The 12246-nt window shown below is 30.9% G+C and overlaps 1 protein-coding gene across 4 annotated transcripts in view; it reads right to left on the bottom strand.

Annotated features, from left to right (window-relative positions):
- The window catches only part of ERBB4 (erb-b2 receptor tyrosine kinase 4), a 1320366-nt gene that overhangs the window by 812792 nt on the left and 495328 nt on the right, over positions 1-12246 (bottom strand). For all 4 annotated transcript variants that reach the window (XM_031963609.1, XM_031963611.1, XM_031963608.1 and 1 more), the window contains exon 2: positions 9048-9199. In XM_031963609.1, coding sequence (XP_031819469.1) covers positions 9048-9199 — 152 coding nt within the window. The remainder of the gene's footprint in view (positions 1-9047; positions 9200-12246) is intronic.

The raw sequence follows: 12246 nt of genomic DNA, 5'->3' as shown, positions 1-12246 counted from the left end.
AGAGATAAAGATCCTTTTTCTTTTGGTTAGAGATGGAGGAGGGGGAGGTACATTAGAGTAGGCTGGGGTAGCCATTTTCAAAATTTTGGTATTCAAAACCTCTTTACACTATTTTAATTAACGTTTAACTTTTTTTTTCAATCACATGCAAACAAATGATTTCAGCATTCATTTTTTAAAATTTTGAGTTCCAAATTCTTTTCCTTTTTCTTTTCCTCCTCTTTCCTGAGAAGGCAAGCAATTTGATACAAGTTATATATATACATACATATATATGTAGTCACGAAAATGTTTCCATAATATCATGTTGTAAAATAAAATACAAATCCTCCCTCCCCCTAAAAAAAAAAACAGAATAAAGAAAGTTTTAAAAAGTATGCTTCAATATGCATTCATATTCCATCAGTTCTTTCTCTAGAGATGGATAGCATTTTTTAATTATAAGTCCTTCAGAATTGTTTTGGATCATTGTGTTGCTGTGAATAGTTAAGTAATGCAAATTACAAACACCTCTTTACACTCTTAAAATTACTGAGAACTTCCTGAAGAGGCTTTGTTTACGTGGACTTTAGCTATTGATATTTACTTTATTAGACAGTAAATATCTTATTTTAATATAAAAAATGAATCTGACTTCATGTATACCACCAAACAATCATGGGGACACCCAACAGGTCCCACACCATAGTTAGAGAACTGCTAGGTAAGGGAAAGCTTCAGTAAGGGGTAAGTAGCATTGTGGGGAAATTTCATTTAAACTGTCAGTTATATAATAAAGCATATCTGTGCAGGTGTGTGTGTGTATTTGTGTATTTTAAAATTTTATTCTCTTTCTTAAACAACATATCTTTGTCAGTGGACCCTGAATTATTGACATTTATTCTCTGTAGTTGCTCTTCACTGCCTTTTAATATCAGTATTAAATGCATCTTAGAAAACTTGATTACAGTGCTTTTAAAATAGATGCTTTAGTTTGGGGTTTTTTTTTTCCATTTTAACTTACTAGGAATCTTGCAAAAAAAAAGTTCACAAATAGGGTACAAGAATTCTAATCTACAATGAATGAAGATTCTGGTGAATTCTATTAGCATTGGTTTTCAAGGTCACAAATAAAAATTAAAGATAATTTTATTTCTTAATAATTTTAATATTTCCTGTCGCCCAATGTCCCTGTACTAATTCCTATGCAATAAACACCGGTGACCAGTTTGAAAACAAAACATCCACAATACATAAAGATTATGTCTTCTTTTTCTCCTGTGTATTACAATACCCAAAAAAGCATTTTTACACATAGGGCCTCAGTAACTACTCATTGATTTGACTTGAATTTACAGACCACAAAAGTTAAATTTAGAGTGGAAATCCAGGCGCTCTTTTGATACAAGAAGTCTGGTGATCTTTTGATACAACAAATTATTGAATTCTAGAAAAGCAAAGAAATACCAATGAGTTGAAAAAAGGAAAGTAAATTATAATTCCCAGGGATTATAATTTAGGGTTAGAGATGTAATTTCCAGGCTAGCTTTCTGGAGGTCCTTTGGATGGGCCTTGGTCTCAGCAGGATAGACACCACAAGAATGGTCAAGAATAGAGTTTAGGTTCTTTATTCTGGACCAGTCTTGATCTTAATGCAGGAGGCATGAGAGCCACCATGAAGCTGGTCAAAGATAGAATGTCTACCTTCCTGTCCTTCTTAGCCCTTATATACTTTATTGTAATTACATCATTACAGTATATTGAATATGTGTGAACTAGAGAACCATTATCTCATTAATTCCATTGAGTTAACATGTTGTTTCAAGTATACTTCACCAGAATTCTAGATATCTACAATGAGGACTTATAGTTTTAGTTCATTTACAATATTTGGTACTTATTGCTTTGTTGTTGAGTGTTCCCCCAGCGCTAGACAATAATCCCAAATTTGTGATTTTATGTTTTTTTTTTGTTTTGTTTTCTACTAATGTCTTAACATTATGGCTGCAACAATTATAATAAATAAGCTTTAAGGTTATTTTGGTCCAAATGTTTGATACATTCTAGGGAATGTTCAAAATTATCAACCAGGATTCCTTGCTCAAAATGCAATGTATCCATAAGTGATGAGCATGAAGAGTCTGCAAAATCAGTGCTTATAAAGAATTATTGATACATAGATTTAAGAATCATTTGTCAACTACCTACCATGTAGAGGATGGTATTCTATGACTTTAATAACACTGAAAAGATTTTTAAAATATATCTAAATAATTTAAATGATTTAAGAAAGATATTGCATTTTAAAACATTATTAACCCATTTGGGGCTTAATTTATAAATAAAACTTCCATCCATTTACAAAACCTCAAGATTTTCATAATATTTTAAAATTCAAATAAAGACAGAAATTCAGCTGTTCTGATCGTGTATATATATATATATATATATATATATATATATATATTATATATATATATATATATATATATTTGTGTGTGTATGTACATATATACGGGAACCATAAAATTTATATAAGATGCTCAATGGCCTGATGGTATCACTAGTTGCTGGCATGGAGTATGGGATTTCTGTTCCAAGGAACAGTTAATTTGTTAGCATGAATAGCAGAAAAGTTAGACAGTATGGCTGAGAAAACTTAAGAAAATCCCCTAAATATATACAGAGAATTATTGATTTCAAGATCAAAGCCAAGAATAATATTCAGTAAATTATGATGCCTCAGTATCTTTAATGATTGACAATCTGGAAAATGCAAAGAAAAATCCCCTGACATTTAACCATTCTGGTTAAAATAATGGTTGTTGTTTTGTTATTATATAAGTTCATTTTACAATCTAATACCCAGAATGAATTAACACTTTTATTTCTAATTTATCCCACGTATATTGATTGTTTATACATTGTTATTTTCATATTTTCTATATGGATGTATGGATTGTCTTTTGTTTTTCTTTGTATATCTAATGCTTATCACAATGCTTAGAACATGGTAGATTACTAATAAATGATCAAATGATTTTTTAAAAAAATTAGCCTCCTTTTCTTAGTGAATATTTTAAAAAAATAACTCATCTATCAATGCAATCATATGGTGTGAATGCATGATATTGGGACACAAAATATCTATAATGTTACCATGATGAATATGAAATGAAGAGCAATGTTTTTAGAGTAAAAGGGCACCCAATGTGAAATGAGAGATATCATAATGTAACTGGGAAAAGAGCCTTAAATTGAAGTCCAGGGTCCTAGTTTGGAATCTCAGTTTTCCTATTTGCTAAGGATATGAGTGAGTGAGTGAATGAAAATGAATTAACTAATCATTATGTGTTAAAACCTGGCAATAGAAACAGAAGTCAGTAGGACAGCTCCTACCTTCAAGAAGTTTACATTCTAATGAAGATAGACAATACTTAAAAGTGAGTTCGGGAAAGGAATGGATTAACTGTGAGAGGAATAGTTATTTCTCTCATATTAATAAATATTAATTTTTAAATTTAATTAATTAAAAATTAATTAATAAAAATAAAATAAATAAATATTATTAATGAAGATTAAGATTTATTTTCCTTTCTACTTCCTCATTTGGAAATAAATCCCAGTAGGTTATACAGACAGTTTTTCAAAGGCATTACTGCTCTTGCCCAAATATTTATTCTATCTAGACCATTTTATGTGGTCAAACTGTTACCCCACCCAGCTAGAAAATCTTATAGTTTAATGTAGGTGAGTTCTCACCCATAGAGTTCTACTCAGACAGACTGGGTCATAGGGAAGGTATGTGCTTTGTCCAGATAGCCTGAGGCTGGACATGGTCTGGGAGTAAAAATGAAGTAATCAAAGTCATGTTCTCTGACCCTTTAGTAGAACAGGTCCACCCCTCATTATAAAATTCATTCTCTCATTCATTGTTAATCATTCAGAAATGATTGCTGCTGTTGGGAACATCTATTCTTCCAAGGGGATATAGGTATCAAGAGATTTTCAAGAGGGTTATTTTTATTTATGAAAAAAAATCCAAATGATCATCATTTTATTAATAATTTGCTAGCCATAATCAATAAAATTATAAATTATCCAGAACTTATGGCTCTTGAGCCTCTCATTTATTATAACTGGGAAGTCACATGAGGACCTGTCCCTGTTAAGATAAGAAGAAGCCTTAGCTTTGGGTCTAGGATCTCTGGGCAAGTCAATTTCTCCATTTGTGCGCTTTCTTTGCTCCAGTTTTTTTATATATAAAATGAGGGACTACATCTAATTATCCTATCAGAACAGTAGCAAGAATTGCTAAGCTGATTTAAGTTCCAAAATTTTACATTGTTTACATTTTAAATTGTTGTTAAAATTTTAAGAAATTAATTTTAATGCTAATTAAAATATATTTGTATGAAATTAATTTCAGCAGACATGGATTATATTTATATGTTTGCTGGGAGAGATATAAATAATCTTGTGTCTAAACCACAATAAAAACTAGGTATTTATAAAGTACCTTAAAATTTGCAAAGTTTTATATACATGGTCATTTTAGTTTCAGCATAACCCTGTTAGGTAGGTCTGTTATTGTAATTCTTATTGAGACTCAGAAAAGTTAAGTGACTTGTACATGGTCATACAATCAATACCAGAGATGGGATTTGAATAAATGAGTTTAAACAAAAATAATGTTTTTGGTACTGAGGATACAAATATAAAAGCTAGTTATGCTCTGCCCTCAGGCATTGGGAGAGACATATATATACCCTATACATAGCAGGTACCTAAACAACATTTATTGATTTGGATTTGGAGTGATGACCAGGGAAATAAAAGTATTTTGGTCCAGGAAATCACACGGATGGTGAGTAAAAAAATAGAGTAAGCTACAGTTGGGGTCCTTTGCAGAGAAATAGTAGGGTTGGATTTCTCAGAATAAGAATATCCCAGAAAAGACTGGGATAGTGGAAAACATGGGGATCTTGTGATTTCATGGAATTTAGAGCTAACAGACTTACCGTTTTCTGATTGTGGTCTTGGAGGTCTGGTTAGAACAGTGAGGAATATAAAATGACCAAATAAACTTCAGAGCTGAAGGAGATTAATTCCTTCTAGGAATAGTTTTCAGAGAAGAACAGTACTAACGATCATTCTGAAGCCAGGGAAAGGTGCTACTTCCATCTTTGTAAGATATTCAAGGGCAATAAGAGACAATAAATAAATAAATAAACAAATGATTGAATAAATAGATCTCACTATATATGCTAATCCCACATAAGAACTAAAACAGAGGTTTTCCAATTTTTTTGTGTGTTTTGGACTTCTCTGGCCAGTCAATGAAGCTTATGGATCCCTTTTCAGGAAAAGAAAATTTGCAGAATGATTTAAATATATAAAATAAACTGCTGAGGCTTGATTATAGAGAAAAACAAAAAAATTGCCCAATTAAAGATATATATTTATTTCTGAGCCAAGTTCTCAAAACTCTTGATATCTCTCCTTAGACCCTTGCCAAATCCATGTAACCAAACTTAAGAACACCTGAAATAAAAAAAGACCTCCCCAAAATGCCTACCTTTTTTTTCCTGACTTCAAATCCAAAAATCTATTATACCCAAGTGTACTCTCAAAACCAATTAGCAAAAATAAATAAAATATATTTCTAGGGGCATATAGGTGGCACAGTGGATAGAGCACCAGCTCTGAAGTCAGGAAGATCTGAATTCAAATCTGTACCTCAAACTTCCTAGCTGTGTAACCTTGGGCAAATCACTTTACCCCAATTGCCTGAGATATATATCTATATCTATCTATCTATCTATCTATCAATCAATTGATATATATATATATTGATAATATACTAATAAAATACTAAAATATTAATTGTAAGAGATAAAATATAAAAGTATAAATTGAAATATAAATGAAATAAAAATAAATACTGTATTTTAAGCTTTACAGAATGCTTTTTATAACTCTTATCTCATTTGAACCTCATAACAAACTTGTAGGAATTACTATCCACATTTTACAGATAAATAAACTGGAATTCAGGAAATTTAATTGAATAACACATTTTCACATATGAAATATGCTTCTTAGGTATGATGTAAACCCAAATTTTCCAGAGTCCAAGGTCAGCATTGTATCTAGTATACCAGGCTTCATCTTCCAAGAATCTGTCGGGGAATTTCTGTTTGTTTTAAATGTCTTCAGTTGGTTTTTTCTACACGCTAGAATGAACAGTTTGGGTTTGTGGCCGGAACTAATGTGTAGGAAAATAAGTTTATTTAACTCAGTCACTCATAAACTGGATAATGAATAAACCAAAAGTCTGTTCATAGTTCACTTAAGAGTTATTTCATTCAAAAGGAAAGAAGTAAGCACAGTAACATCCAAGGTTTTGTTTTGTTTTATTTTATTTAGAACTGCCCTTTCACTGATTTAATTTCATTATTCTTTTCCCCCTTCCAGATTCAACATAAGATTTTCAGAATTAGGTGAATAATAACTTTTACTAAGTTATTAGAAATTGTGTAATTCATAGGTAATTAGATATTATTGGTTATCTTAATATCAAGTTCAGTAATGGTCATATTGGCACAATATGAAAGAGCCTAAACTTGTTGGAAAATCTTTTATTATTATTATTTTATGAACTTTTGTTGACCTACTAAAAAAGTTTGATAAATTATAATATAAGTAAAAATATATATGTAACCAGTGTTCTGAAGTAAACAAATATTCCTTTTACCTATTGAGAAAGTAAATTACTACAGTCCCCCTCCCCATTTTTAATTACTATAACTGAACTAAAAATTATCAAGATGATAGTAACAAAAATATTTTATTGTTTTTAAGGCTCTTCAAGACATCTCTTTAATGTGAATATGTATTTCTGGATTTTGTCTGGAGTTTTTATTTGTACATAGTTATCAGTGTATATACATTTGTTGGTGTTAATCACTTATCAGTTTTCTAGTTTTTTTCATGTTCTTCATTTTTGTAATTTATTATATTCCTTATTAATTTATATACCAAATGTATTTGTTCATTATTCAAACATTTTTCAAACAATACACATTATTTCCAACATTTTAATAAAATGAATAATCCCCTTTTAATATTTTTATAGATAGATTTTTTTCAATCAACAATTTTGTAGCACATAATTATAGTAGTGACATCCTAAGGTTAAAAGAGGTCAACACTTTTTTTTTTCCAGATTCAATTGTAAAGTACCAATTTACTTTGCCAAAAGAACCCAACAACTTACAGATCCACCAACAATGTAATACTCTCATTATTTCTCTCCTCAGTCCTGTCAGAATTAAATTTATTACATTTAACTATGTTCAATGTTATAGTGACATATAGCAGCATCAATTGAAATAATTTTAAGTTTTATTTCCATTTTTTATCATTAGGGATTTTAATTTTTTCAGGTAGTTATTGATAATCCATTTTTTGGGTAAACCACTTATTTGTTTTTGGTAGTAATAGAATCCTGATCTCTGTTTACCATAGGCAACACAAACAATTTCTAGATTTAAACTCAATCCTTAACATTAACTGTTTTCATGAAAACTACAGAACTGGTAAATCTCCAACGCAGATGATTTCCCAAAATGACTTCTTATGTTCTTCAAAACAAATAAACATAGTTATCTAGAATCCACATTACATAATTTCCTTAGCCACCTTTAACATTAAAAAAAAAAAATCTCAGTAAATAGTCTCAGACACCATTAACAAACCCACAACTTTGCCATCAAAGCATTAGAAGTTGTGTTCATTTCTTCTATTAATACTGAATGCAAAGTCAATATAATATTTGCAAATCATTAGCTGCTCCCTATAATTAAAAATTTGGTGGTAGTTCATTTTGAAAAGACATCAACTGTCCTAGAAGTGCTTATTAAGTTAATGCAGGCCAAAGATCCTGAGTGCCTGAACAAATAAGGACTTATAAAATTTTAATTATATTGCTGAAAACCGTATTGCTCAATATATATATGTTAGGTGTTTCTGGAAAGCCTTTCTTTCATGATTTATAAAATGCAAATTTCACCAAAAATCCATTACATGTAAAAGTATATATTATATTATATACAAAATTATATGTGTATAATATATATTTATTATATATAAAATTCATACATAAAATTCTTGGAAATCAAATAATATTTAAATATTCTACCACATTATTGTTTTAAAAATAAACAAATAAAAAAAAACACCTCTGCTACAGTACTGAATGTAAAACCAATGTCTACATCTATAGCATAAATGACCATCATTACCATCATCCTTTAATTAATTTTTTTCTTTATCAGTTTTTCTTAACGAAAAACATACTTATATTAATCTAATACCTTGCTGATTTAAGAAAAATTAAAGAAAGTTTTCATGATCGTCATCTTTGAATATTCTCACATAAAGGTATTTTGATAGACATATTTCCCATACTTACAAATACATTATATTATGTAATACTATATTATATGTTAAAAGCTATGCAATATCTGCTTTTGTCTCAATCTGAAAACATATGCTGGTCTAAGAACTTCAAAAGACTAGAAAACAAAGAAGGAAAAGGAAAAAAGACCACCTGCTTAAGCTCACAATACCTATCTGCTTTTCCTATGACTTTCCCAATTCCTATCCTAACTGGCTTTCCACCTGCTGGTAGTTTAGGAAGAGGCGGACTTGCTAGTTGTCATGTTCTAAGCACTGACAATATCTGCTATCAAACATCCTGGGAAACTGTAACTGCTCTATTTTCAGAATGTCAGATCTGACAGAATTGTTATCCTTGTGCTTTTCCCTTTTTGTGTGTTTAGTATCTCTCATACACTCATGGTCCTTGCCAATAGAAGGATCATTATTTATCCAATTATGAACAAGCAGATTTGTTTTTATGCATTGTAATATCAGTGACCACTCATAAATAAGGAGAGAAGCAAGAGAGAAGGAGGAGAAGAATGAGAGAGAGAGAGAGAGAGAGAGAGAGAGAGAGAGAGAGAGAGAGAAAGAGAGAGAGAGAGAGAGAATGAGAATTTTACCCGCAAAAAGGAGAGATCACGGTTGTGCTCGATGCTGGTTATCTCCAGGTTGCCCATGACTACCTCACAGTTTTCATAGTATTTACGCAAGGCACGATATTGCTGTTCCAGGTCAGAGAGAGAGCTCAGTTTGTTCTCTGTTCCAGCACACACTGTAAAAACAAATATATACATGTGCATAAAGTCATAGTCTTCTGAATAATACAAAGACTCAAAAATGAGAAAATATTATGGTAGATATCATTCAGATGATTAGCCTTCTGTTAGTTAAGACCATGACAGACTCCTGACTATAGGCAGTAAGAAAGGCAATAGAATTCATGTGAAACCATAAGCAGCATTCAACCAAAATTAGAATGTATAATCTATATACATTCTATAGTCTCTATGTATGTATATATATATATATATATATATATATATATATATATATAATATGTGATATGATATGTATAGTCCTTGACCTGAAGCAACTTAGACTCTATGAGGGTAATACAAAACATTTACTAAACAAACATAAATAAATGAATGAATGAATTTTGTGAAGCCATATACTTTTAAAATCTTGTCATTTGCCTATCAAGTGTCTTGAAAATAAGTTGGTCCTTTAAACTGGTGTCCTGATTTGTCATTCCTTTCCAGGAATCTGCTAAAATTATCATTCTTGTATTAATGAAATCACAATTTGACACCCTATCTTTATAATGAAGATGATGTGAGCTTCTAATTCAGTCTCCCCTTATTCTGTGTATGTATCTTGACCCTACTACCCTGATGGTCCCTCCATCAAATAATCTCACATGCTTTAAGTTTGCAATGTTTATGTCTAAAATAAAGTTTCAACATGCCTGTTTTAAATCCCATTTCTAAGAACTTGCTAAACTACAATATCCTGGACTCAGCAGACAAAGAAATATGAAGCAATCTCTACCCCAGAGCTCTAGAAATAGATACCCCATCCCTAATCCTCTCTGGTCCTATAAAAAACACTGCTCTTTCCCTGAACTAAGTAATTACTAAAGTAGGAAAGCCACCTTTGATGGTAAACTCAAAAAAACTTTGACTTGAATTAAAAATTTCTCATTCTATTACTTGCTTATTAATAGTACACTTCTTCCCATATGTGCTCCTCAATTATATTTTTCCATTTGAATTCTATAATATTTAAATTATGTTATTTAATAATTTTACCAAAGAATAAGTTGTTTCAAATGTATATATTTTGTGTCACCAATTAAACAAAGTTCCCTGAGAGCACAAATGGTATCATCTTTTTGCTTTCATATCTCTTCCTCAAATGATTGTAAAGATTATTATCATCAAGGGCTACATAAATCCATGTTGATTTAATAAAGTCCCCTATTAGTTAGCTGGTAAGATAATGTTTTTCAAAAACTGTATTTCTGAAAATCTCATACAGAAAATCATTCTTCTTTACTATCTATTACACAGCTTATATGTTCTGATTCTGTAGAGAGCCCTCAGAAGTTGGTTAAAACTGGTTAGAGGAAAGCCAAGTTGACTCCTTATAAATCCAGAATTTTTATATAATTACTAAATATGCCCAATAATGTAAAATGTTCAATAACAAATATTTCTTTTATATCTGGAGATATTCCGGAGATAGAAAGGTTGAAGGAAAAATTCCCCCTACTTAACCAAAAATGAAAGAGAGAAAGATATCTGTACTGAGCTTTAAAGGAAGTTCAGCTTAGGAAAACATGAGGAAGAAGACATGGGCAATGGCTAACAACAGGAGGTGGTACTAGGTAAAATGCTGCATTTGGGGAGTATTGACTATTCTGGTTTAGCTAGAAGATAGAGTTCATGAAGGGGGTGATGATAAGAAATAAGGTTATAAGTTATTTCACGGTTTCCTGAGAATCACTGAAGATTTTTTTTTTTTTTTTTTGCTGTTGTTGAAGAAGGGAATGACATTGCCAGACCTGTATCTAAGAGGGCTATTTTGGCATCTATGTGGAAGATGGATGATGGAGGGAGATCAGACTAAAAAGCAATTATAATAGTTCAGGCTACATGTGATATGGATGGTAGTCGTTTGAATTGGGATGGTAATTTTTTGATAGTAGCAAAGGGACACAGTTGAGAGAGTGCTAGGATGGGAATCAGAAAAACCCAAGTTCAAATCCAGGCTCAAACACTTTACTGGCTGAATCATTTAAATATTTTCTATTTAGCCTAGTCTTCTTTACCATAAAATTGGGAATAATAAAAAAAGGATCTTATGAAGATCAAGTGAGATAACATTATAAAGTATTTTACATAATATCCTGCACATATTAGATGATATTTAATGCTTAATTAAAACCTTTCTCCCCAAATGAAAACTTGCAAAATTTCTGACATGGTCCTTTCTGTCCTCCCTAATATTCCCTAATATACAATATCAAAACCCCCTCAAATCCTGGGATGTAGTTGTCCAATATCTAGTTAGGTCTTGTCCATTTGTATACATAAATCTTTTTTTTTTTTTTTTTTTTTTTTTTGTTTTGTTTTTTTTTAGTATACATAAATCTTTGTTCAGACTCTGTACCCACTCAAGAAAGTACTCTGATTTTCTCTCTTCTCTTATATAAGGAGATAATATCACCAACACTAAAGTTTCGCCTCCTCCCCAGAACATATTATTCATTTTTTGCTTAGAGCACTTTCTCTGCTGGTTCTTGGGACCAAATAATTTATTAATTAATTATACACTTTCATATTGTTTTCTAGCTATTCTCTCTATGACATCGTGTCTCCTCTACTATGTTCCTAATGCTTAAGGGTGCATTGGTTAGACCATTTCTGAAATCTCTGCCCTGCCTAGCACACCTTCTATGCGGGGTGCAATTTAACTTTTCAAAAGATGTATGTTGCAAGACATTTCAGCTCTAGTAACTCAAACTAAGTAACACAGAGAGCTTCACTTTACAGATGTTAAAAATGGGTTCTAAACATACGCATTTTCACAAATATACAACAATGTAATCTCTCCTTAAAAGCCAAACAAACAAATAAATAAATAGGTGGACCAAAGGGAGGAAACAACTATTGTTTATCATTCCATATTACTCGAATATTAAACCTTCCATTTTTCCCACTTAGTTTATAGTCAATCAAGAGATAATTAGTATTAATATTTTTAAAGAGATAGTCATGTAGACATTATTCAGAGTAGTAATATGTATATATGTGT

Source organism: Sarcophilus harrisii, chromosome 3 (assembly GCF_902635505.1).
Source record: "Sarcophilus harrisii chromosome 3, mSarHar1.11, whole genome shotgun sequence".
Classification (NCBI taxonomy): domain Eukaryota; kingdom Metazoa; phylum Chordata; class Mammalia; order Dasyuromorphia; family Dasyuridae; genus Sarcophilus; species Sarcophilus harrisii.
Note: the sequence above shows the minus strand (reverse complement) of the source record. Positions and strands in the feature narration are given on the sequence as shown.